This window comes from Asterias rubens, chromosome 4 (assembly GCF_902459465.1).
Source record: "Asterias rubens chromosome 4, eAstRub1.3, whole genome shotgun sequence".
NCBI lineage: Eukaryota > Metazoa > Echinodermata > Asteroidea > Forcipulatida > Asteriidae > Asterias > Asterias rubens.
In genome coordinates, this window is record NC_047065.1 from 19,214,845 (window position 1) to 19,238,646 (window position 23,802).

Sequence of the window (23,802 nt, forward strand, 5' to 3'; positions counted from 1 at the left end):
CTGTGTCAGTGCAAAGACATATTGTAATTATTATCTAAATTTTGCCCAAACCTTGTAATTTACTTTTGGTTTTATTTTTTTCAGCTTCAACGGATCATTTTCTGGTCACATGGTCGAAAGATCACAGTCTGAGAATGTGGCGTGTGGACCCACAACTTCAGAAGGTAAACTCACCTTGTAATAGAAATGCAATAACCTTTTGGGGGATGTTGTAGACAGGATTTACTGGTCCCATGCTCTCATAATGGTTGCGTGCGATTGGCTTCCCTGTGAGCTCCGCTGAGCCCCTGATAAGAGCTAATCGAACGATCACTCACCCTCTTGCGGTGACGTAATGCACCTTTGGTCACCCCAAAGTGACCCACTCCACAAGCAGGGCTCTTAAGGCTGACCCGGGTGAACCCCTGGAATGATGTCAAAGCTATTCAAACGCACCGGGGGCAGACTGGGGTCAACCCAGAGAAGCTAATAGAACGCACCCATAGTAAAAGAGTGAAAAACTCCATCTTTTTGTCCGCCATACCACTCTTTCTTTTTAGAGTAAAATTTGTATATTTTCAACTCGTTTAAGAGTGAAGTTCGTTCCAATTTCACTCAAAAAGAGTGATACAGATTGACTTTCACTCTCAATAGAGCAAAACTAACACCACTCAGACAAGAGAGTGAAATGTTTACTCTTTTACATTAAGAGAGTGTTTTTATCTGATAGGCACCGAAAAAACCAGGCACCAGTCCAATGATGTCAGTGGATACTTAGATTTCAATGGATACAATTGCAGTGACTTAAGGGACATCTTGCCTTGGATCTTGTGAGTGGGTCTATGAAAAGCTTTTGAAAACTTTTGTTATAAAATGCCTACATGTATGGTTATAAAGATGTTATAAAAGTAATAAAATAATGATCTTGAAGATATGCCTCAAAATTGCACAGTTTTCCTAGATGTCGCGAACTGAGACGACACTCCAATATTTTGGACTCCACAAATTGGCCGAGCGTGTTAGTACACAAAGTCAAAGGAAAACCACGCATTTTCAGGCATACTTGTGAGGATCATAATATATTCTACTTTTAAAACATCTTTCTAACAATACGCATTTCAAGACAAACAGTTCCAAACGCTTTTCACCGACCAACACCCTCCAAGGCAGCGTGTCCCTTTAAGCTTTCCATATTTGTAGAGTAATTGGCCTGAGGTGCATACATGCACACATACAGACACCCTGGGTTAGTTACCAAACCATGACTTTTGGAATCATTGACTTTTGTTTTTTTGAATCCCAGCTCTGTGGAGTAGACGTCCCCGAGCCGTTGAACTCTGCCGACTCCCTGATTGGCAGCTTCGAGTTTGTCGGCTCTCCCAAGGAGAACGAGCAGATTCCAAATGGGGGGTCCTCGGCCGGAACCCCCTCCTCCAGCCAGGGGATGAACGAGCTCCATGATCAGAACGGTTCAGGGGGTGATATGGGTGGGTTGGAACCCCCGGGGTCGGCCGGTTTGGTAGTGACGCCGAAGCTGTCAAACATTGAGCTAGAGTTTGCGTCTGCTATGAAAGTTAGCTTGCCTAATGTGACGGTGCAGAAGGTTAGTGCAGACAGCTGTCGGCTTGTCGTTCTAGCTGTTCATATCTGAATATAGCTGCTTACGTGTCTCTTTAAAGGCAGCGGTAATTACTCAAAATAACAAAATAATGATTAGCATAAAACCTTACTTGGTAATGATTAATGGTGAGCTGTGGATAGTATAAAACATTGTGAGAAACGGCTCCCTCTGAAGTGATGTAGTTTTCGAGAAAGAAGTCATTTTTCATGAATTTGATTTCAAGACCTCAGATTTAGAACTTGAGGTCTCAAAATCAAGCATCTGAAAGCACACAACTTTGTGTGACAAGGGTGTTTTTTCTTTCATTATTATCTCGCAACTTCGCAACCAAATGTTTACAGTTTTAATTATATGCCATATGTTGAGATACACCAAGTGAGAAGACTGGTCTTTGACAATTACCAATAGTGTTCAGGTCTTTAAAAGCAGTGGACACTATTGGTAATTACTCAAAATAATTAATGGCATAAAACCTTACTTGGTCACTAGTTATGGGGAGAGGTTGATAGTATAAAACATTGTGAGACATGGCTTCCTCTGAAGTGATGTAGTTTTAGAGAAAGAAGTAATTTTCCACAAATTTGATTTCGAGACCTCAAGTTTAGAACTTGAGGTCTCGAAATCAAGCATCTGAAAGCACACAACTTCGTGTGACAAGGGTGTTTTTTCTTTCATAGTTATCTCGCAACTCTGACGACCGATCACGCTCAAATTTTCACAGGTTTGTTATTTTATGCATATGTTGAGATACACCAAGTGAGAAGACTAGTCTTTGACAATTACCAATAGTGTCCACTGGCTTTAATGTGCTTTTAATTACATTCCTTTCTACATATACTTTGATTATCTAAGTTTCTTGAAACATCCTGTTCGATGATTGAATGCAAAGAACTGTCATTTATTTCCCTTATTAGTGCTTTATTTGTTCACTTATTGTCCTGTTTTCTTGTAAAGCATTGTGGTGCCCAGTGTAAGAGTGCTCTATAAAATCCTGTTATTATTTATTACTTGTAAGGTTTGCTTTTGCTGAAATTTTCTCAGAATATGTTTGGTCATAGATTAATGTTGCTTTAAAGGGAAGGTACAAGTTTGGTAATTACTCAAAACAAATATTAACTTAAAAACTGACTTGGTAAATAGCATACAATATTGTGAGAAAGGGCTCCCTCTGAAGTAGCATAGAATTTGAAATAGAGGTAATTTATCACTTATATAATAAAAGACTTCTGCTAGAAGTCTTTTATTCCTATCTGAAAGCACACAAATTCGTCCAGCAAGGTGTTTTTTCTTTCATAATTTTCTCCCAACTCCGATGACCAATTGAGCTCAAATTTTCACAGGTTTGTTATTTTATGCACATGTTGAGATACACCAAGTAAGCACACTGGTCTTTGACATTTACCAATAGTGTACCTTCCCTTTAAAAATGTAGTACTATTATTATTATTAATATTATATGATAACAGTAGCTCACAAGCCTGAGGAAACTTGCCAAAAACACTGCCAAAACATGGGGCATTTGATAGGCCTAGTTTTCATAGGCCTCCTTTTGATAGGCCTAGCTGTAGCCACTGCCGAAGCCATGAATTCATACATGGTATATTTCTCTTGGATTGACCTGACTTCTGTACCTTTCCTTCTCACAGATGGATGTGGAGGCAAGGTTTTGTACAGTCTCGGCTCTTTCACGTCGTCATATCATGATCCTGAAGATTAACTTCCCTTCATATCCCGAGAAAGCCCCGCCCAAGGTGATCTTCCTACCAGCCACAACTCTAGACAGCACCCTGAAACATAAACTACACAAGGTGAGCTTTGAGGCAGGTTTTTCAGGTTCACTCCAAGGCCCGAGTTTTTATTTGCCAAGAGTGATATTCAACTGTATACATTTCCTTTAAAGGCACTGTACACGTTTGGTAATTATTCAAAATATATATTAGCATAAAACCTTACTTGATAATAAGCAATGGAGAGCTGTTGATAGTATAACACATTGTGAGAAACGACTCCCTCTGAAGTAATATAGTTTTTGAGAAAGAGGTAATTTCTCACTAAAATTTTGAAAGACTTCTGGCCAGAATCCTTTAATTCCTAATTGAAAGCACACTTTTTTGTACAATAATTGTTTTTCTTTCATCATTTTCTTGCAACTTCAATGACCAATTGAGTCCAAATATTCACACGTTTGTTATTGTATGCATATGTTGGGACACACGAAGTGAGAATACTGGGCCTTTGACATTTACCAAACATGTTCAGTGCCTTAAAGAGTGTAAAACATTATTTGTTGTCTCCTCCTCCCCGCTCTCTCACCAAAACCTTCCACCCTTCCTCACAGAAACGCTCCTTAGATTAAATAATTTTTTCTATAAAAGCCCCACTCCTATGAAGGGAATTGTTTTGAAAATAAATTGCATACATTATCCACAGCTGCATTGCTTTTTACCAAGTAACTTTTTTTTAAAGTAATTACCAAAGGTTTACCCTCTCTTTAAGGTGTTGTCAGAGTGTTAACATTCTGCAATGTTTGTAAAAGGAATACTTGGCAGAACAAGATATTCTTTTAGTCTGATTGTCTCATTATCCCAAGTAAATTAAAAACAAAATGAAATGTTAAAGGTGTACATTTCAGAGAGATTGCTTGGACCTGGGCCCAATTTCATGGCTCTGCTTACTGTTAGCACAGAATCGGCGCTTATGGAAGCAGGGAATTATGTGCTTACGGCAAGCGTATTTCACGGATAAGCAGGGAATTTTGGCTTTTGCGTGTGCGTACTCCACATTACTAGGCATTCTACGCTTACATATGTTACAAGGCTTGCGCAGAAATTCTGTGCTTGCCACGTAAACGCAGAATGTTGATCGTAAGGGTAGAATTTGATTGATTTATGGACCACTTAATAATTATATATATCTCTTTTATTTTAATACACAACATTTTTTAGTAAATATTTTATCTATTGCCCAGTCTCACTCATGCATAATGCCAATGTCCCTCTTGTTTGTTAGTGTTTGGCTTTGTGTAAACTGTCCTTGTCTTTAGGGAAAAGGGGAAAAAAGCTTATTGCTTCTTCTTTTTCCTACATGTTAACGTCAAGCTAATTTCTATTCATTGTTCATTAACTGGATTAGGTTTTCCTAAGTACAAGTTATTATATGTTTTCTGAACAATGTTATCACACTGTATTGATTGATAATGACATGAAATAAATGTTTTTGAAATGAAAAATGAATTTGACGGTAAACAGAGCCATGAAATTGGGCCCAGGTTGTCTGTAAATTGTCTCAAGTGATTGTCAATTAAGAATATACAACAAGAGTTCTCTCATCAACCCCACCACCTTCACCCCTCCCACATAACCACTCCAAACTAGTAGGCGTGTGACCCTTGGGTTTGCATGGTAAAGTACTTTTTTTGGTGGTTCTAACAGCTGTTTTCTACTTTGTCGCAGATTCTTGAAGACACCTGTATACGACAGGTAGAGAATAACCAACTGTGTCTTGAAGCCTGTCTCCAACAACTGTCAGCCAGTCTTGATGGAATGAAGGTACCCGTCTATTGTAACATGAATGGAACAAAAGCACCTGGAGTTGTTTTCCTGTATATATGACACTTGTCAGCACAGACATGACAAATAAACACATCCATTAATCTCACCGTGTTATTGAAATGACCAGTCACAATCTCAATATTGTTGTTGTTGTTTCTATTTAGTTGGGTTCGGACATCCCAGCACACTCGTCAAAGACGAAGATGTCTCCCGGCCTGAAGAGGACCCCATCCTGTCTAAGTAAATATGGCAGCCCCATGGACAGTAACATTCCATTCCCTCGGACATCCGGGGCTCGATTCTCTGGAGTCGGTGAGTAATATTTACTGTTGATCTTGTCTTGAGCGAGCAATCTAGAGAAGAACACGGGCAGTGCGCCATATCATTACCTCTCGTAACCAACCACTGATAAAGATGCACTCTCAAAAAAAATGCTGATTTGTTGTCAAGGGTGACTTCTTTGCGTGCATGTTTGTTAACCAATTTTGAGCTCTTGCATTTCAAAATATATCGGCTAAATCTTGTGTTTTCTTATTTTTTTTTGTAAATATACTGGCTAAGTCTTGTGTTTTTTTGTAGATAAGTTGGTTGTTTTTCTACGACCTGGCACAATCAGAAAAAGTGGTGGGCATCACACTACACCAAGGTGAGGAGTAACAAAAGTTCTAATGATGTGAGGTATGAGGTCGTCGCTCATACTTCAAAGTGACCTTTCTCAATTAAAACTCGCATTTATTTCCATACATGTACTTCATGAAAATAGCTTACTATTTTATTAAATTTTTGGCATTTCCTATGTGATTCATACAGAACTGTCAATGTACATGCGCCCAAACTGGCATATCTAGATAGTTCACTTTGTGAAATTAAATTAGTTTAAGGGTGTATGTACTTTTTGTAGGACAAAAAAACACAATGTCCACAGATTTACACTAAACTTACACAGTTCGAAGATAATGAAAGTAGAAAGCTTCTCTGAAAATATTACGTGCTGAGGTGCTGTAGTTTTTGGGAAATGATTAAAACAATGTCATGAAAACAATTTTCGTCTCATGAGACGAAAATTATTTTAAGCATGTACAAACGTATTTTCATGGCACTGTTTTACTCATTTCTAAAAAACTACAGCACCTCAGTAAGAAATATATGAAGGGAAGCTTTCCACTATTTCAAACCCTGTAAGTTTAATGGAAGTCTATGGACATTTTGAAAAAGTACCCAAATCCTTTAAATACAAAACTATAATGTATTAATTACTGAAACTTGCTGAAAATGTAACGGTTAAAAGCATATCAAGAATTTTGGTTTTAAAAAAAATAAGAAAAAAAAAATTGAGATTTTTGTCAGGTATGTCAGTTTGTGATGTAAATATCACAGTGAGATTTAAAGTGATATTCCTCCATATTGAATTGTGAATTTGTTTGAACATGTTCCAGGGCCCTGTCAATACTCAGCACAATCAACTTGTTTAGACCATTACCCATAGGCCAGGGCCCTAGTAGCCAATCCACAGAGGTCCTGTCTTTAAGCAGCTTCTACAAAGAAAGAGAAAAGGTAAGGTCTTTTCTGAATCAACTGACTTTGGATATGGCTGTGGTTGTTTTCTGTGAGCTAGCCAAAGCCACTCTCGACGCCGCTTGGTCCACTTTCACAGCACTGCTTACTACTAATAATAATATAAATACTGGGTGCTTTATCACACCCGATGTGGTTCTTTTTAAACTGTTAGGGGAACCTTTTAAACCTTTGTGTCTTTTGCCAATTTTAAACTTTGTATAAATATTAATTTTTTTGTTAAGAAGTTAATCGTTGCCTGGTTGGGGGGGGGGGGGTATTTTGCATTTTAACTCACTCAGCATCATTGCTTTGTAGCATCTTTCTGTTGTTGTCTAATGTTCTTAATGTCTTTATAGATTTATTGAAAATAATTATAGATTTTCAATATATGGCCAGGGATATTGGAATGGACATGATTGAAGGCCTTCAGGCTACAGCTTTTTTGTAAACTTGTTTAATTCCAGGCATATAATAATAGTGGCTTTTTATATAGCGCTTAGGTCCTTCAGGCAGTGACGCTCATGGTGCTTCACATTATTACCCCTGGTCACTGGGCCTTAAATCATTCCCTAAACCATCTCATCTCCCTAGGGAGTATACAGCCTGTAACGCAATCAAGGCTAATGTGGAGTGGGCTTTTGAATATGGGACTTAGTCCTGTACAAAACACCATGTAATGGTTTACAACGTGCTGGTGCAAAATATGCAGTCAATCAAACCAGGAACACCATGGCAAATCCCTTCTCTTTACGATATGTGCACTTGGTTCTTTTATGTGCGTTACACAACACACATGACTTCCACTTTTACGTTCCATCCAAAGGGACAGCAACTATGGTTAAGTGTATTGCTTAAGTGTCACGATTGGGACTCGAACCCACACTCTCCCTCACACACTCGGTGGCTCACAGTTTGGCCTTTTCAAGTAATTTGGTCTTGCATGAGGGTGGCCAGTTCGTCTGTTGATTCTACACCAGTGTCCTTTTGCAGCACGTCCTTTTGCAGCACCCTGGTGCATGACATTTTTAATTTTCCTTGTCTCCTGTGCCAAGAGTTGGTTTCCAGAGAATGACTACATGTATGAACACCTGAGCTTGGGTCAGGTGTTCTTATATCCGCATGGCCTTGACACCCCAAAACGTGCTTACTAGAGAGTTCTTCTTCAATACCTGCTTACTAATGTATTCTGTGCTAACTGGTTACTATTGCACCAATACAAGATACATACATACATACATACATACATGTACAAATAAATATTTATAAAGCGCCTTGTCATAAAGATCAAAGCGCTGGAAAGAGCAAGACCAATGGAACTATAAATACAAGAAATTACATCTGATACAAGTGAGTTTTGAAAGATTTTTTGAACAATGGCAAAGAGTTATAAGTTCTGATGCAGACTGGGAGGTTGTTCTATATTCGCGGAGCAAATAAGGAGAAAGTCCGGTTGTGAGCAGATGAGAGTGTTCTGATGGTTGGGTGTTTGGTTAGGCTCCAAATTAGAGAGCTGATAAGAGGTCTTGTTAAAGCTTATAGTAACAATTAACTTACATAACAACTCTATGTTGTCAAATTTTTACTAGTGTCTTTCTTTGATAACAGAAACTGCGCCGTGTAGGTAAACATCGCAAGAGAGGCTCTGATGCTGCCCTGTCGTCTAAAACCTCAAATACGAGCAACTCTGCCAGCAGTGTGGTGGTTCTCTACAGCGCTGTGGGTTTAACCCCTGTCCATCAGCAACTAGCAGAGACATATCAGTGAGTACCAATTAGAAAGGAAAAAGAAAACAGTTACTGTTAGACCTCAAACGATTTTAAAGGAACATTACAGACTTGATTTGATTTTTGGCTCAGAAAACAGTTGCTGGCATTGTAAGCATTTTATGTAAATCACTCTTAGAAATGTCTCAAATTGTTTTTTTCTTAGGTTTATCCCAAACAACATTCCTCTGATGTGCAGCCTGAATGCCAAGGCTGCTGCTAAGGTTGGTCGGTCTGATCTAGTACAGGTAAGTGCCTAGGACACGTCTAGTCAAGCAATAGCAATCTTTATTCCAGATTTCCTCTCTCTCCACAATCAAAAATCTGTTTCGGTCTACCTGTAAGTGATGCGTCATGCAAACCATAATTTCCTGGTTGCTGCTCAATATTTTGCTTTACCATGAAATTGTTCAACCCCCTGTATTGACCCCTTGCACGCACGTCACAGGCGGGGACTGGTGCCACGCTCACTATGTTGGTGGGCAAGTTAGGTTACGTGTATTAACGCCGCGTCGCCTAAAATGCGCACTTCACTGCATAACGCACAGCATACTCTATCCATATGAAAACGCACAGTGAAATTGCCCACCAGTATGGCGCATTCAAGATTTTTCTGATGATGACGTCAGGTGAAATGGGTCAATATCTCTATTGGGAGAAGTGTATCAGCTTGGACAAGCCCCATTGTGGTTTTGTGGTTTCAAAGAGTACAGCTGCTCTTCCACAGAAAAAAACCTATGAACACTTCACACAAAAACACAAGTAGAAACAAAATTAACCCGCAAGTTCACTGGTAGTTTAATTCCTATTAAATGTACAGTACCGTATCAAACTAAGGCCAAGTAAACAAAGAAACATGTTTAGCGTCCCCGCCCGCTTCCTTTTTACAGGCCGCCTCTTTTTTATTAAATTTTTTATTTTGTTTTTTTATGCACATTTTTTTTTTTTTTTTTAAATAGGGTTATTTTTAATGATCTCAGCAAAAACAATCTGAATGTCTTGTCTGAATACCTCGACTGTCGACTAAATTCTTTCATTTATGTTTTGTGTATTTCAGCAGTAGAAAAAACAATGGATATTTGACATTTTAACAAAGAATGGCGGCCATCTTGAAATAAAAAATAAGAAACAAAAAACCCTCTTGTAATATACCTGTGGATTATTTTCACAGGACTTTGGGAAAGAACTGATTGTACATTGCTTGTTTATACTAAGTACATGTATACAGTGCTTTAAATAATCAGTGGGTTGGTAAAATTAAATAGTATACATTCTATACAGTTCGTATGTGCTGCTAGATTAATGTGATCATAATTTATTTTAGCTGGTACATTTGTACACATGTTGCCTGTAAAATGCTTGTGTTTGATGTTCCAACTACCAAGTAAAGCTGTATAAAGAAAGTACGTCAACTTTGACCCAAACTGACGATAAAAATGGTGAAGCTCAGTTTAATGTAACTCACTGTTAAAACCTGCATTAAATATGATTGTTGTTCATTCTCTGTATTTATTGTTGTATTAACCATTTTAAAGATGTGCATGATTAATTTTGTGTGTAAATTCATTTTGTATTATTGTTTTGTTTGAACTATGTTTTGATTTCTTGCTCTTTTATCATGTTTCTTATTATGTTGCATTTATCTATTTATTGCAAAATGTTGTGCTGTTTTTGTAAAATAATTATTAAAAGTAATAATATTTCATGTAAGCTTTACAATGAATGATGAATGCTAAACATTATAAAGAGAAACTTTGACAATTAGATACCTTTTCATGTAGCCTACCATTTTTGATATACATGTGGGCAAGAGTGAAGTAGTAAATTCTCTATCCAATTATCAATATACTACAGAGATTGGTTTAAAGTTCAGATTTAAATTATTCTAGCATGATACAGTCTTTGACATTGTTGGGAAGGGAGTTCCATAGTTTAGGTGAAGTATATTAGAAGGAATATTGACAGTACAACTTTGTGTGGACAAGTTTTAATCTTTTAGCATTTTTTTTTTCAAGGAGTAGGAGAACTAGGCATAAAGCTAAGATGTTCTGAGTGTAGGTTTTTAAGAAGCTGACACGATATTTTCTTGTATTTATTTGATGTATAGGTCTGGTCATTAGTAGCGTTATCCACGAGCAATGAATTAAAACCGTCGTCTGTTCCTGATGATGAAATACCGTGGGCTCAACATCCGTTTGGAAGACAGTTACTACAGACATTGTAAAGAGAAAAATGACTCTCGGGGTACATTAAAGGCAGAGGACATTATTGGTATTTACTCAAAATAATTGTTAGCATAAAAACCTACTTGGTAACTGTCATGGATAGCTGTTGATAGTATAAAACATTGCTAGTAATGGCTCCCTCTGAAGTGATGTAGTTTTCGAGAAAGAAGTAGTTTTTCACGAATTTGATCTCGAAATAAAGCATCTGAAAGCACACAACTTTGTGTGACAAGAGTACTTTTGCTTTCATTTTTATCTCAACCAATTGAGCTCAAATTTGCACAGGTTTGTTATTTTATTCATAGTTGAGACACACCAAGTGAGAAGACTGGTCTTTGACAATAACCAATAGTGTCCAGTGTCTTTAAAGAAACACCGTTGTCCTCACCCTAACCTTAACTCTCACCTGAAACCCCTCCCCCACCTTTGCCTTTCCTTTACCTTGCCCTCCACCATAGAGTTATTTATAAGAACTTGAGGGCGCACTGGCCTATATACGCGCCCCAGCATGTGCGCAGGCGACCATTTTCTAAGTTGACAAAACAGCCATCCCACAGCATGTGTTTGTGCGGCCATTTTGTAAGTTGAACAAACAGCATCGCGTGAGCGTTCAATAAAAAAACCTCAAACGTGTATTTCATATTGAACGCGCGTACAGAATGGCGCGCTTGTCATCTTGCGGTCCCGTCGCGTTTGTGCAAGCAGCATCACCAGTGCGCCCTCTAGTTCTTATATATAACTCTATGCCCTCCACCCACATTGTAGCCCCAACCCTCACCCTACTGACACAATCACCTCCAGTTACAATAACTATGTCACTGACTATTCACATTGGTTTTACCCATATACACAGATGTATATTAGCACTGTATACTCAGTACCTCCCAAGCTCTATGAAATTAAAATCACAGGCATATTACTCGGGTGGGATTCAAACCCATGACCCTTGCAATTCTAGAGCAGTGTCTAACTGTACCAACTAGACCACCGAGATTGCCCGGTAGCTAGAGGCAGTTCGAATCCTGTTTTAGCAGTGGGTACTGCAACGATTTAGTACATGTAGATGTTAAAGTTGCATCGGGGTTAGGAATTTTCGTATAGACTTTTATTACGCTGTCACCATCATGGTCAGGTCCCTGTTTCCATAACAGTAATGGTTATGGCTAACATTCATTGAGCATGTCACCAGACTATTATTTTGCCCAGCCTCAGTTTGGTTACAATGAGTTGGAATGGAGCAAAATCAAGTTGACCACGCCGTGATAAAGGTCTATATTAGTGTTAGCACACCAATGGTGTGTTGTTCATCATTAGTGCTTGGTGCTTCGTTTGTGTTTGCCACATCCTAGTTTTTTGGGGTGTAACAAAATGTTCATCGTTTCTTTGTTGTGCGTCATTGTGTTTGACAGGCTCTTAAAGACCGTACAAAGGACAGACACTCAGATTCCAACATGATTCTTCAAAATACCATACCTTGGAGGCTTTTAGATTAAACACCGACTGTCTTCCTATGTTCGGCAATTAACCATTTTCAACATGTATAACTTTTACGTGTGCTTACCTTTTTCAATTCAATTTAATTCAAAAATACATTTATTTCCATACTCTATTGGTTTTACCCATTGACATCGATGTGTGTCGATCAAGACTAATGAATCAATGTGATGTATTTTTGATTGTCTCTCTAGGTTGGATCACTACAGTAGTATACATGACATACAGACTCTAGCCATGTTATGCTGTACGTTTGGATCCATCTCAAGGAGATCAAACCAGCTCATGAATGGAGTGGATAAGAATATCAAATCTTTCAAAAGCGTAAGTTTACCTCAAAAATCTTCCCTCCGAGTTCAGCCATTTTTTGTTTGTGCCCATCAAAACTTTAGTAGCTGTTATTTTATCTAGGATTTGAGGCATTGCGTGGTCAATATATATTTGGTTTGCAGTAACACCATGTGTGTATCTACTTGCCAGGTAGATTATGTTCTTTAGAGAACTGACTAGCTTTATACTCGACTACCCCGGAGAAGAATTTCAGAAACAGGACACTTCTCAGTTCTAAAAAGAACTGTCACTGCTTTTTAACTACTACCTGGTTGGAAGGTGGTTGTTAAATAAAGATGTTATAATAATAATAATAATAATAAGACATTTGTAAAGCGCCTAATGCAAAAGCCTCTAAGCGCATTAAAGAAACAATAAAATAAACAATTAGAGAAAGATACAAGATACAAATAGGCAAATTACAAAAAAGAAGCTTTAAACAAATGAGTTTTCAACAAGGACTTAATACATTGTAAAGTATTAGCTTGGCGAATATGCACAGGAAGACTATTCCAAAGAAACGGTGCGGCGTAAGAAAAAGATCTGTGGCCATAAAAAATGGAAGAAGCTCTAGTAGCAGAAAGCAGTGACTGTTGAGATGATCGTAAAGTCCGAGTAGGGGAATAATGATGAACAAGTTCAGATAAATAAGCAGGAGATTGACATGTTTGAGCCTTGAAAGTTAACAGAAGAATTTTGTAAACTGTTCGAAACTTAACTGGGAGCCAATGCAATTGCATTAGTACAGGTGTAATATGGTGAGAACCAGGCAGACAAGAAACGAGGCGAGCAGCAGTGTTCTGTACACGTTGAATTTAGCAAGATCTTTATCGGGGAGTCCATACAGAAGTGAATTGCAGGAATCAAGTCTAGTAGTGACGAAGGCATGAACAAGACGAAGAGTAGTTGCTTCATCCAGGTAGCGGCGAATTTGTGATATTTTCCTAATAGCCATGAGAGCTCCTTTGGAAACATTATCACAATGTCTACTCATGCACAATGATGAATCCAGTATACAGTAGTATCATTATTTAAAGAAATATTGGTCTTTGATCTACTTATCTAGCGTTGAGGATTGTTTTTTGTCACCACTAATCTGATTTTTATGCACATATATAAAGAAAGGATACAATACAAGTAGTATGTGCAGAATACAGTGCCTACTTGCTGAAAAAACTGTCACAGTATTTTTACAAGAACATACAGAATCACAAGTTTAGCGATGTTGGCAGCGGGTACCAGCCACATCATCTCTGGCAGCAGCATACGCCAACGGACACCAACCCTCGGAAATCTGAGAAATGATTCATACATAAATGGTTTCTCAAAATTTCAAATGTTTTTCTTGACTTCTAATAAATGAGGGCATTTTAGAGGGAAATAATTTCACAGGACGCTTACTACCATTACATTACTATCTTTATAACAGTTAGTATTCCGGATATCAATTACTCAAGTATGGTCGGGCTATTGCCAAAGTATGACCCTATCTGTAAGATTTCACGCAGTGGTATCAATCCTTGCCTTCCACTAGGACCCCAGTTCGAATCCCATAGGGGACACTTTGGAATTTGTTTTCGGGGGTAACGTGGGAATTTTTGTTTGTGCGCATGCGTACTCCACGTTACTAGGCGATCTTTGCTTTATACACAGCTAGCGCAGAAATTTGGCGCTTGCTGTGCGAATGGAGAATGGTGATCAGTAAAGCCATTGGACACTTTTACAAACAACTTACAGGGGTTACAGAAGGTAATGGTGAAAGACTTCTCTTCAAATATCATTCCATGAAATGCTTTACTTTTTGAGAAAACATTAAAACAATTTCCAATTCTCGATATCGAAAATTCTGTATTTATTTCAAACACATGTCGTGACATGGCGAAACGTGCAGAAACAAGGGTGGGTTTTTCTCGTTATTTTCTCTTGACTCCAATGACCGATTGAGCCTAAATTTTCACAGGTTTGTTATTTTATATACATGTATAAGTTGTGATACATAAAATGTGGGCCTTTGGACAATACTGTTTACCGAAAGTGTCCAATGGCTTTAAAGTAGAATTTGGTGGTAAGCAGGGCCATGAAATTGGGCCTGAACGATTCTCTAGAGTTTTCCTCCCACATCTAATAATGACACTTCTTTCCTTTGCCTTTTTTTTTCATTGGGTTCTTGAAACAGTAATGCAGTGACAGTGACTAAGTTACTAAGTTCAATGACTAAGTTCGCTTTTCTGAGAATCCTGGACTTCACAACAAGAATGATAAATGAAATAAAAACCAATAAATGCTTTAATGTTGCATTTCTTATGTCACTGTTGCTAGGTGTTATCCTAGTCCAGGTTACCTAAGCAACAAATCAGGCCATGTGCCGCATCACAACGACTGAAGTGTGACAAATTACAAGCGAGCATTATTAACACAGTTAGTGATTACATTATTTTAATGGTTGCCCTTGGGAACAAGTTAATGAAGCAATTAGGCAGTTCATAAGTTCCCCCAGCCATGACTTTCGCCTGTCATGCGTTGATTATAAATATTTTTTTCCAAATTGGGTATTGTCAAAGATTATTTATTGACTTGTTGACAGCAATTGTGGCGAAGGAGGTGAACTAACGATTTTTTTATTGTAGGGATTTTGGGGAAAAACATTTCCAGGATTATCATGGTTCTGCCCAGGTTTTCTGAACACCGGTGCATTCTGGATCAAAATTGATGATGTTTGGTCAAAGCATGCTGAACGGAAACAAGGTCTTTAGAATGTTTGTTATTCAGGTGTTCTGGGGTGGATTTCACAAAGTGTTAACACTAGTCTTAGGATGAGCTATACGTTTTTATTATTCCCTAAGTTAGGACTAGCCCTAAGTTAGGACTAGTCTAAACTCTTTGTGTAAATCGACCCCTGGATCATTCTGTATGGTTTATTTTTGTGTGAAATTATAAACATTTTATTTAAATACAAACTTTTTCTTTGTATAGCTAAATTTTTTGTTTGTATTGGGCAGATACTCTGCATGAAGAGAACCCTATTTGTCTACCAGGGAATGTTATACAGTGTTACAAGTGTTACCGTTGTAAACCTGTGTGTGTATGTGTTGTTGTCATTTAGCCTTCGATCGAAACATCTGGGCCCAATTTCATGGCTGTGCTTACCGTAAGCACAGAATCGGCGCTTACAGAAGCAGGGAACTGTGTGCTTACGGCAAGCGTATTTCACGAGTTAGCGGCAAATTTTAGCTTCTGCTCGTGAGTACTTCACGCTACTAGGCATTCTACGCTTACAAGGCTAGCGCAGAACTTCGGCGCATGCACGTACATGTAAGCGGGGAATCGTGTTCGTGAGCGCAGAATTCGGCGGTAAGCAGAGCCATGAAATTGGGCCCAGGTCATGAACTATTTTTGGCAAATAATAAACAAATAGATGAATACTACATGTACCTGTAATGACATGTCCCTGAGCAAGATATTTTACTATAATTGCTTCTCTTCACCATGTTCACCCAGGGGTATAAATGGGTAATTGCGAGGGCAGTGGTTAATATTGTTCATGAAAAAGCTTTTAGAGCGCTACGGTTGCCCATGCTGTGAGAATGATTGAAGGAATGTTATTGTGGAAGTGTCGTGGCCGAGCGGTTAAGAGCACCGAATTCAAACTCTGGTGTTTCTGATCAGCAGAGTTTGGGTCCGAATCCCCAGCCATGACACTTGTGTCCCTAAGCACTTTACCATTGCTTTGCCTTTGGATGGGATGTAAAGCCGATGGTCGCATGTGTTGTGTAACGCATGTAAAAGAACCCAGTGCACTTATCGAAAGTAGAAAGGGTTCGCCTCGGTGTTCCTGGTTGTAGCACCTTGTAAACCCTTATAAGTGCTACATATCTGGGTCTCAGAATCCATCACTGCAATCACCTATCTTTTTGAAAGTTTGTATATACTCAGCGTCTTGAGTACCTTGTTGGTAGATACATGCGCTATATAAGACTTTGATAATATTATTGTTATTATTATTATTGACACAATGACCAGGCAGGGCACTAATGTTATTGTGAAATATGCTATATAAGAACTTTTTATTATTATTTAAATTATAAGTACACTTATTGAATTGATTACTCAAGTTGGTTTCTTTACTTGATCCGCTAGTATCTCGTGACGGACCCGAACGATCCGATCTTCACTAGTAAGTGGTCCGACGGAGCAGGTTCTTCTCATCAACAGTTGAGTTTCTCCGATTCACCGGATGATTATCGCTTTGGTGAGAACCGAGATCCAGAACAGATTGAGAAGGAGCAACACACACTCAGCACTCAGTGAGTAGTGGTTTGTTTGGCCAGTTTAGACTTAACTCACTTGCTTTGAGTCGTTTGTGTGGTTTGCACGGTTTTGCACTACTTTCTCTTGACTCTTCCAACAGATTTATCAGCCCAAATTTTCACAGTTTTGTTATTTAATATACATGTACATCAGTGATAAGCACAGGCAAATCGTGCTTACATTAACTAAAACAGATAACCAGCCAAAGCTTTATTGAGTTTCCATTGCTGTATCTAGATCCCAGTTTTTGCTCAGCATTGAAATTTGCTAAGCAGTAAATACTGCCTAGCAGCTCTAAGAATTGTGGCCAAGTTCAATCATTGGTTCAGCTGGTGACATACTCTAAAAAGGAAAAAAACTAAATATGCTTAGCGACATTCTTTGTGAGTTCAATGAAATAGGTCCCTGTTTATGAATATGATTTGGTTTTAATCCATATATAAAAAATATTCTGTATCATATCATTTCATATCCATTTTCTTTTTCTTTTTTGGTTATTGATGTGGATTTTTTTGTACTTAGTGCACCCTAAAGGTTAATTTGCATATAAATGATTTTTTTCCATGTTTTATCTTTGGGGGTTTGTTTTAATTATATATAATTTGTACGTGGTTATATATTACGCGGTTATACATGGATATATAAAAAAGTGGGGTTTTCTTAAACATTTAAATTGTTAGTTTAGTGAATGTTTTCAGTACTTTCTTACTTCTTGTTATTATTTCTCATTTATATCTGTTATTGGCAGTTAACCCTGTTTGTTATCAATGAATAAATATAAAGTATAATACAAAATATATAAAAATATCCCAGATGCAAATCTACCATTGACAATGCTTTGGCATCCTACAGATTACTTGAGCCCTTGCTGTCTGTGCAGTTTGATGCCTTCAAGAAGAGCTATGCAGACATCTTGTATCGATGGAGATTGCTCCAAGAAAGAGCACAAGTTGTCAGTTACATTTCTTGCCCTTCATTCACCAACAATGATCTGTGTAAGTAGAGAATTCACTGGACACCTTTGGTAATTGTCAAAGACCAGTTTTCTCACTTGGTGTATTCCAACCTAGGCATTTAACAACTCTGTGAAAATTTGGGCCCAATGGGTCATCGAAGTTGCAATAAAATACTGAAAGAAAAACACCCTTGTGTCACAAACTTGTGTACGACACCTGAGAAAGGCTGCAGGCCTGAAGTCTTTTCTCAGATTCAAATAATGACTGAGAAGTTACCTCTTTCTCAAAATATAGAGACTCCTTCAACACTGGGCTTGATAGCTCAGTTTGTAGACGACAGGGACGTTAATCTGCAGTGTATTGGTTCAAATCCTGCTCTACCAAAGTTTTCTTTGTTCCAAATTATCAGCAAATGGGTTAATCTTGATTTTTTTAAATTGTTTTGTTCTTCTTTTTTTTCCCCAGCGTTTTCTGATTTTGGTGTGGTCTGCCAGAAATGTCAAAGGCGATCGTACAAGGTACAGTGTGAACACTGTAGGAGTTACAGCTTCCAGTGTGCTTTATGCCATACGGCAGTCAAAGGTAGATAGTTTAGTATTTTGATATTTATTTACTAGACCAAGCAGTACTCAAAATAATAATATTTCTGATATCAATTTAGTTTTCTAAAGAATGGCTCTACCTTTAGGGGTTAAAGGAATGTCACACTCCATTTAAGCAGTTAGTTGTGATGAGGTAAAGTCGCAAAACAAAGGTTTTTACTCTGGGAATTAAAGAGTGGTCACTCTGTCTTGAACTTTCGTTTAAAACCTTGCTGGGTCGTAGCCATGCAATAAAGGACGGGGCAGAAGCTAGGTCCTTTATCGCATGGCTACGACCCTGATGTTCAAGACCAGGTCACCACTCTGTTATTCCCATTCATAATTACCCTTTGTTAAAAAGCATAAACATTTTGGAAAAACTATCTTACATTTGTTGTACATTTTCAGTTCTTGTCATGATCTCATGCACACGACGCTCAACTGCTATAATACACACTCGCGCACTTATACATGTAATTGTAAATTGATTACTGGTATATGTAGTGCATTGCGTGCAGCCAGCTACAAGCTTGCGTGCCATGCCTATGTTTAAACAATTCTAGCTGTCTGGGGTATTTAAAAAAAATTATATATCCCGCTTTTATCCTACAGGTTCTTCCAGTTTCTGTCTAGCGTGTGGCCATGGCGGCCATACCACTCACATGTTACAATGGTTCAAGACGGAGACCGTCTGCCCGACTGGCTGTGGCTGCCTATGCCAGACCAATAGCAAACAAGCGTGTGAAAATAGTCCACTACCTCAAGATGCACTCATGAGCAGGTGATACTCGGCCATGAGAAGGAGGATGTAAGATTTTCAACCTTGTTCCCATGGTGAACGACCCTGAGGTCTTTCCAAGAAAACATGAATGTTTCACACTTCCATTTGATGAGTTTAAGCCAGGGGGGGGGGATAAGCCAGAGATTTGAGGCAGGTGGCTGTATGATACATGTAACTCATAACCCACTGCATTAAAATCATTGTGGGTATTTAAAGCGCCAACATCCGCTAATTTAGATGTGCATGGCGCTTGAACAACTTCTGTCCTGGTCACTTAGCCATTTATTTCATCCCTTAAACCATCTCAGCTCCCTGGGGATTATACAGTTTGTGGTGCTAAAGATGTAGTGCACCAAGCTGTAAGTCAATCACAAGAACCATCTCTGCCTTCACAGGTATCCATTTACCCCTTGGTGAAGAGAGGCAATTATAGTTAAGTGTCTTGCTCAAGGACACAAGTGTCAAGACCGAGATTTGAACACCCTGACGACCCAACTGCCAGAGCTTACATCACATGCACTAAACCGCCCGCCGACCACACTCCACTAGTTGGGCATCCAAACTTGTGTAATTGCTTTCTACTTAGCAGCTCTTTGATTGCGTTATTGTAAAACTAAATTGGTTCCAAAAGAGTTATCTACTTTAATAATGGCACTGAAAACCAAAGCAAAAGCAAGCTTAAGCAAAAAATCCTTGCTTAGTAAAATCAGATTACCGGCCAAGACTCCACTCAACTGTTATGCTAAGTGAACAACAGCTAATTACCAGTCACAATCAATATATATGTGGTTTGTGGTGTGATTGAACACCATTGGGGCAATCAAATTATAGTAGAGGTTGAACTTAATTCCCTGAGTTAAGCTGAGATTTGTTTTCTCAAGGAATAATTTGTAATGACTTTGGATAACCTGGGGGTAATGATCAAAGCCATGGTTATTGTTTTGATAACTCAAAGGCTTCGGTGAGTAATCAAGGTAATTCAGTCTTATCCGTTCGGTGCGCTGTTTTGGTAACTCTCATTCAAAGTTTGAAAATCTTAAAGGCACTGGACATATTCGGAATTTGTCAAAGACCAGTATTCTATCTTAGAATATCGCAACATATGCATTAAATAGCAAGCTTTGGACTCGATTGGTCATTGTAGTTACAAATACAAATTAAAGACAAACATTCCTGTTGTACAATATGTTTCTCTCATTGTTTATGAATAGCTCTCTATTGCTCGATATCAGGTAAGGTTTTAAGTTAACACTTATTTGGAGTAATTACCAATAGTGTCCAGAGCCTTTAAAATATTACCAGGTCATGGCTTTGACCACAGATTAAACAGGTTATAAGAAGGAATGACAGTCACGCCAACTGAATCTGTCTTGTGTATTATGCTCTTTGAGAACCAAAGGTCTACTGATGATTTCACCAATTTACTTTTGGATTAACCTTTCTGAAATTATGTTGATATAATATATTGTATACAATTTATAGTACTCTGTTGGCCAATGGCCATAATTATTATGAACAATGTTATGTGCATATACACAATAAAATATCTTATCAAGTTTATTTTTTACAATTATGTGAAATTACTATCTTTTGCAAGAGCAATAAAATTACATTATGCAAACATATAATTATCATATTTTGGTTGCTTTCCTGTCATTGTCATTTCTATAATAAAGTCGTAAAAACAGCTCAATTTACTACTTATCGTCATTCTCCAACTGACATTGAGTTGAAACAGCAATTACAAACCATTTTTGTATTACAAATTTGTAAACAGCAAAGAAAAATTAAAAATACTATGAAAAACCAATTCATTACCCAATAAAATCAAGGAAAAGACAAACAACTAAGTTAACCACAACAACAAGCAAACAGGCAAAGATAAGGGCGTCCCCTAAAAACTATTAAAAAAAAGAAAATTTTCACTGGATTTTGTTTGGATTCAGTTGGCCTACATGCGTTACCGTAAAAGCTGTATATAGGTGAATTGGTTGCATGGATGTGCATACTGCACAACTGTTCGTGATCAAACAGTGGTTTAAAAATGGAGCTCGACCCGTCAACTTCCTCTCGCCCTTCAGCAAGTTCAAATGTTTGATAAACCATGAAACCGATATAGATTGGAAATTCACGGAAAAGGCGCACACCCTCCGGTCGAGATAGGCCATAACCTTTTGACGCGGTATACGAGCTGTGTGTGCACAGTAAAGCGCGGTATCTGTATTGATGGTTTATTTAAGATATCAAGAAAAATATTTCTATGAATCGCTTGGTTGTAAATAACAGACTTGGAAAGTAGTTCGAGGAAAACTCTTCCCCACCTTTGCGTCATAACAATATCAAAGGCCTGATTGTTTTGTGGCATTATTCTCTCTCTTCAACTCTAGTTTACCGTACAAGTTCATGTGTCTGATTGTTAATCTGAGGTCTTATTGTTTATGTGTGAATGAGTTCAATCTGAGGACTTCAACAAATTGGATCAGTTTTCTGCACGTAGGCCTAAAAGCTGTAATTGCTCCTTTTCAGTGTGTAGGCCTACTGGACTTCACCTCAAAACTGGTTATATCTTTGGGTGTAAAGTTATAACTTCTGTTCGAGGAACTGTTGGCGTACGTGCGAGTCGTATAGAACGGGCGTCACCATCAATTAATTAGCAAAGCTTTACCCCATTTCTGTCATTCCTTCATTGCGGACTATCCGCTCAATCCGTTGCCGACGTGTGTTACGATGCAATCATGCAATACTCGTTTATGAAAAAGAAAAAGCCCGAATCATACTTACTGCGAATGCGGTCGCGAAATGCGATACGAATTTTGACGACACAAATTAGTCGGGCAACCCTTGCCCAACGTCCACAGTGCGACTATCAGGGCTTTGACGTAATAATTCGCTTCGCATTTCATAGGAAGTATGAACTGGGCTCGACGCAGGAAATATTTACACCGTCGTCAGGTTAAAATGTTTGTTAAGATTTCATAAAGTCTGTAAATCAAGTGGTGTCTCTTTAAGGTGCGAAGTAAACGGGTCGGGGGGGGGGGGGGGGACGACGACAAGATGATAACTTACTCTTTGCGATGAACAAGTCACTGAAACAGTGTTCATATCAAACTATTTGATTCAGACCGAATGGTTGATCAGCTGAATCGGAAGATGAGTGGAGAATATCATCTGTGTTGTAGAGAAGTGATAATTGTTTCGTCTTTTTTTTTACAAAGTCCTTTTTCACACGACTTACAACCATTATTCCTTGCGAAATTCTCTCATTTTTTGTAAACATATTGCAAAATGCGCTTCGTGTGAAAGGACAGCTTGAATCGGCTGTACGATGTGATCTTTGAAAAATGGAGTAAAATGAATTTACTCTTAACACAAAGTACCCCATGCGGCCGAGATGCTATACCATTGGGATTAACGTGATTTTCAGCAGCGGTCTGCTTGCGGATCGTTCAATATGATAATAAATACCGTTTGTTGATCGTTAAAGGCACTGTACACGTTTGGTAATTGTCAAAGAACAGTGTCCTCACTTGGTGTATCCCATTATATAAGCATAACATAACAAGCATGTGAAAATTTGGGCTCAATTTGGTCATCGAAGTTGCGAGAAAATGATGAAAGAAAAAACACCCTTGTTTGACGAATATGTGTGCTTTCAGATAGGAATAAAAGACTTCTAGCTATGGAAGTATTTTATTATTTTAGTGAAAAATTACCTCTTTATAAAAAACTACGTTACTTCACCGGGAGTCGTTTTCCACAATGTTGTATACCACCAACAGCTCTCCAATGCTCGTGATCAAGTCAGTTTTTAAGTTAATATTTGTTTTAAGTAATTACCAAACATGTACCTTCCCTTTAACCTGGGGAAATTTTTCCTGGGGGCGGCTTGACAAACTCGACCCCTATTTCTCCCACAACACAACCCAGAGACTTTATGCTGTTTTTAGTCTGCTATACGACGCTGTTACCAGGCAAGTTAATAATTATATAACTAGCATTTAAAGACACTGGACAATATTGGTAATTACTCAAAATAATTGTTAGCATAACAACTTACTTAACTAACGAGCAACGGAGAACTGGATAGTAAAACAGTTTGAGAAGCGGCTCCCTCTGAAGTAACGTAGTTTTTGAGAAAGAGATCATTTCTCAAGTAAATATTAAACAGTATACTCCAGACCTAAAGCCTTTTTATAGGCATCTGAAAGCACACAAATTGTGCACATGGTGTTTTTTGTTTCGATATTCTCTTGTAATTTCGAGGACCAATTGAGTCAAAATCTGCACTGTTTTTATGTATGCATAGTGTGTTGAGATACATACACCAAGAAAGGTGTCCAGTGCCTTTAAACTCATAATGCGCTGCGTAACTCCAGGCTGCACTTTGGCGTGACTTTAGATAAGTGACTCAAATTCACCCTTGGGAGAGGCCTTTACTAGCAATTAGTGTTACATTCTTTTTGCATGGCTAAGCTCCACAAATACACCCACCCAGTAAAATCCAAATTAGGGACTTGTTTTTGTTGACGAATAATTTTATGGGCTTTGGGTGTAGAGGTGAAGCAAGTTTAAATTTAAAAGTACATCATTATTTATGAGCTCACCAAAAGGTTTCACTGCTATTGGCCAACTTAAGGGGCCATTCATGATTTTCAA

General features: G+C 38.2%; 1 protein-coding gene across 1 annotated transcript in view; it reads left to right on the plus strand.

Annotated features, from left to right (window-relative positions):
- LOC117289062 (GATOR complex protein WDR59-like) overlaps positions 1-20,782 on the plus strand; it is a 49,617-nt gene extending 28,835 nt beyond the window's left edge. The window contains exons 10-24 of the mRNA XM_033769991.1: positions 85-164; positions 1,283-1,582; positions 3,247-3,408; positions 5,053-5,148; positions 5,316-5,463; positions 5,731-5,797; positions 6,588-6,705; positions 8,314-8,468; positions 8,638-8,719; positions 10,579-10,691; positions 12,385-12,514; positions 16,658-16,824; positions 17,681-17,823; positions 18,250-18,366; positions 18,978-20,782. Coding sequence (XP_033625882.1) covers positions 85-164; positions 1,283-1,582; positions 3,247-3,408; positions 5,053-5,148; positions 5,316-5,463; positions 5,731-5,797; positions 6,588-6,705; positions 8,314-8,468; positions 8,638-8,719; positions 10,579-10,691; positions 12,385-12,514; positions 16,658-16,824; positions 17,681-17,823; positions 18,250-18,366; positions 18,978-19,150 — 2,051 coding nt within the window. The 3' untranslated portion in view covers positions 19,151-20,782. The remainder of the gene's footprint in view (positions 1-84; positions 165-1,282; positions 1,583-3,246; positions 3,409-5,052; positions 5,149-5,315; positions 5,464-5,730; positions 5,798-6,587; positions 6,706-8,313; positions 8,469-8,637; positions 8,720-10,578; positions 10,692-12,384; positions 12,515-16,657; positions 16,825-17,680; positions 17,824-18,249; positions 18,367-18,977) is intronic.
- The last annotated feature ends 3,020 nt before the right edge of the window (positions 20,783-23,802 follow it).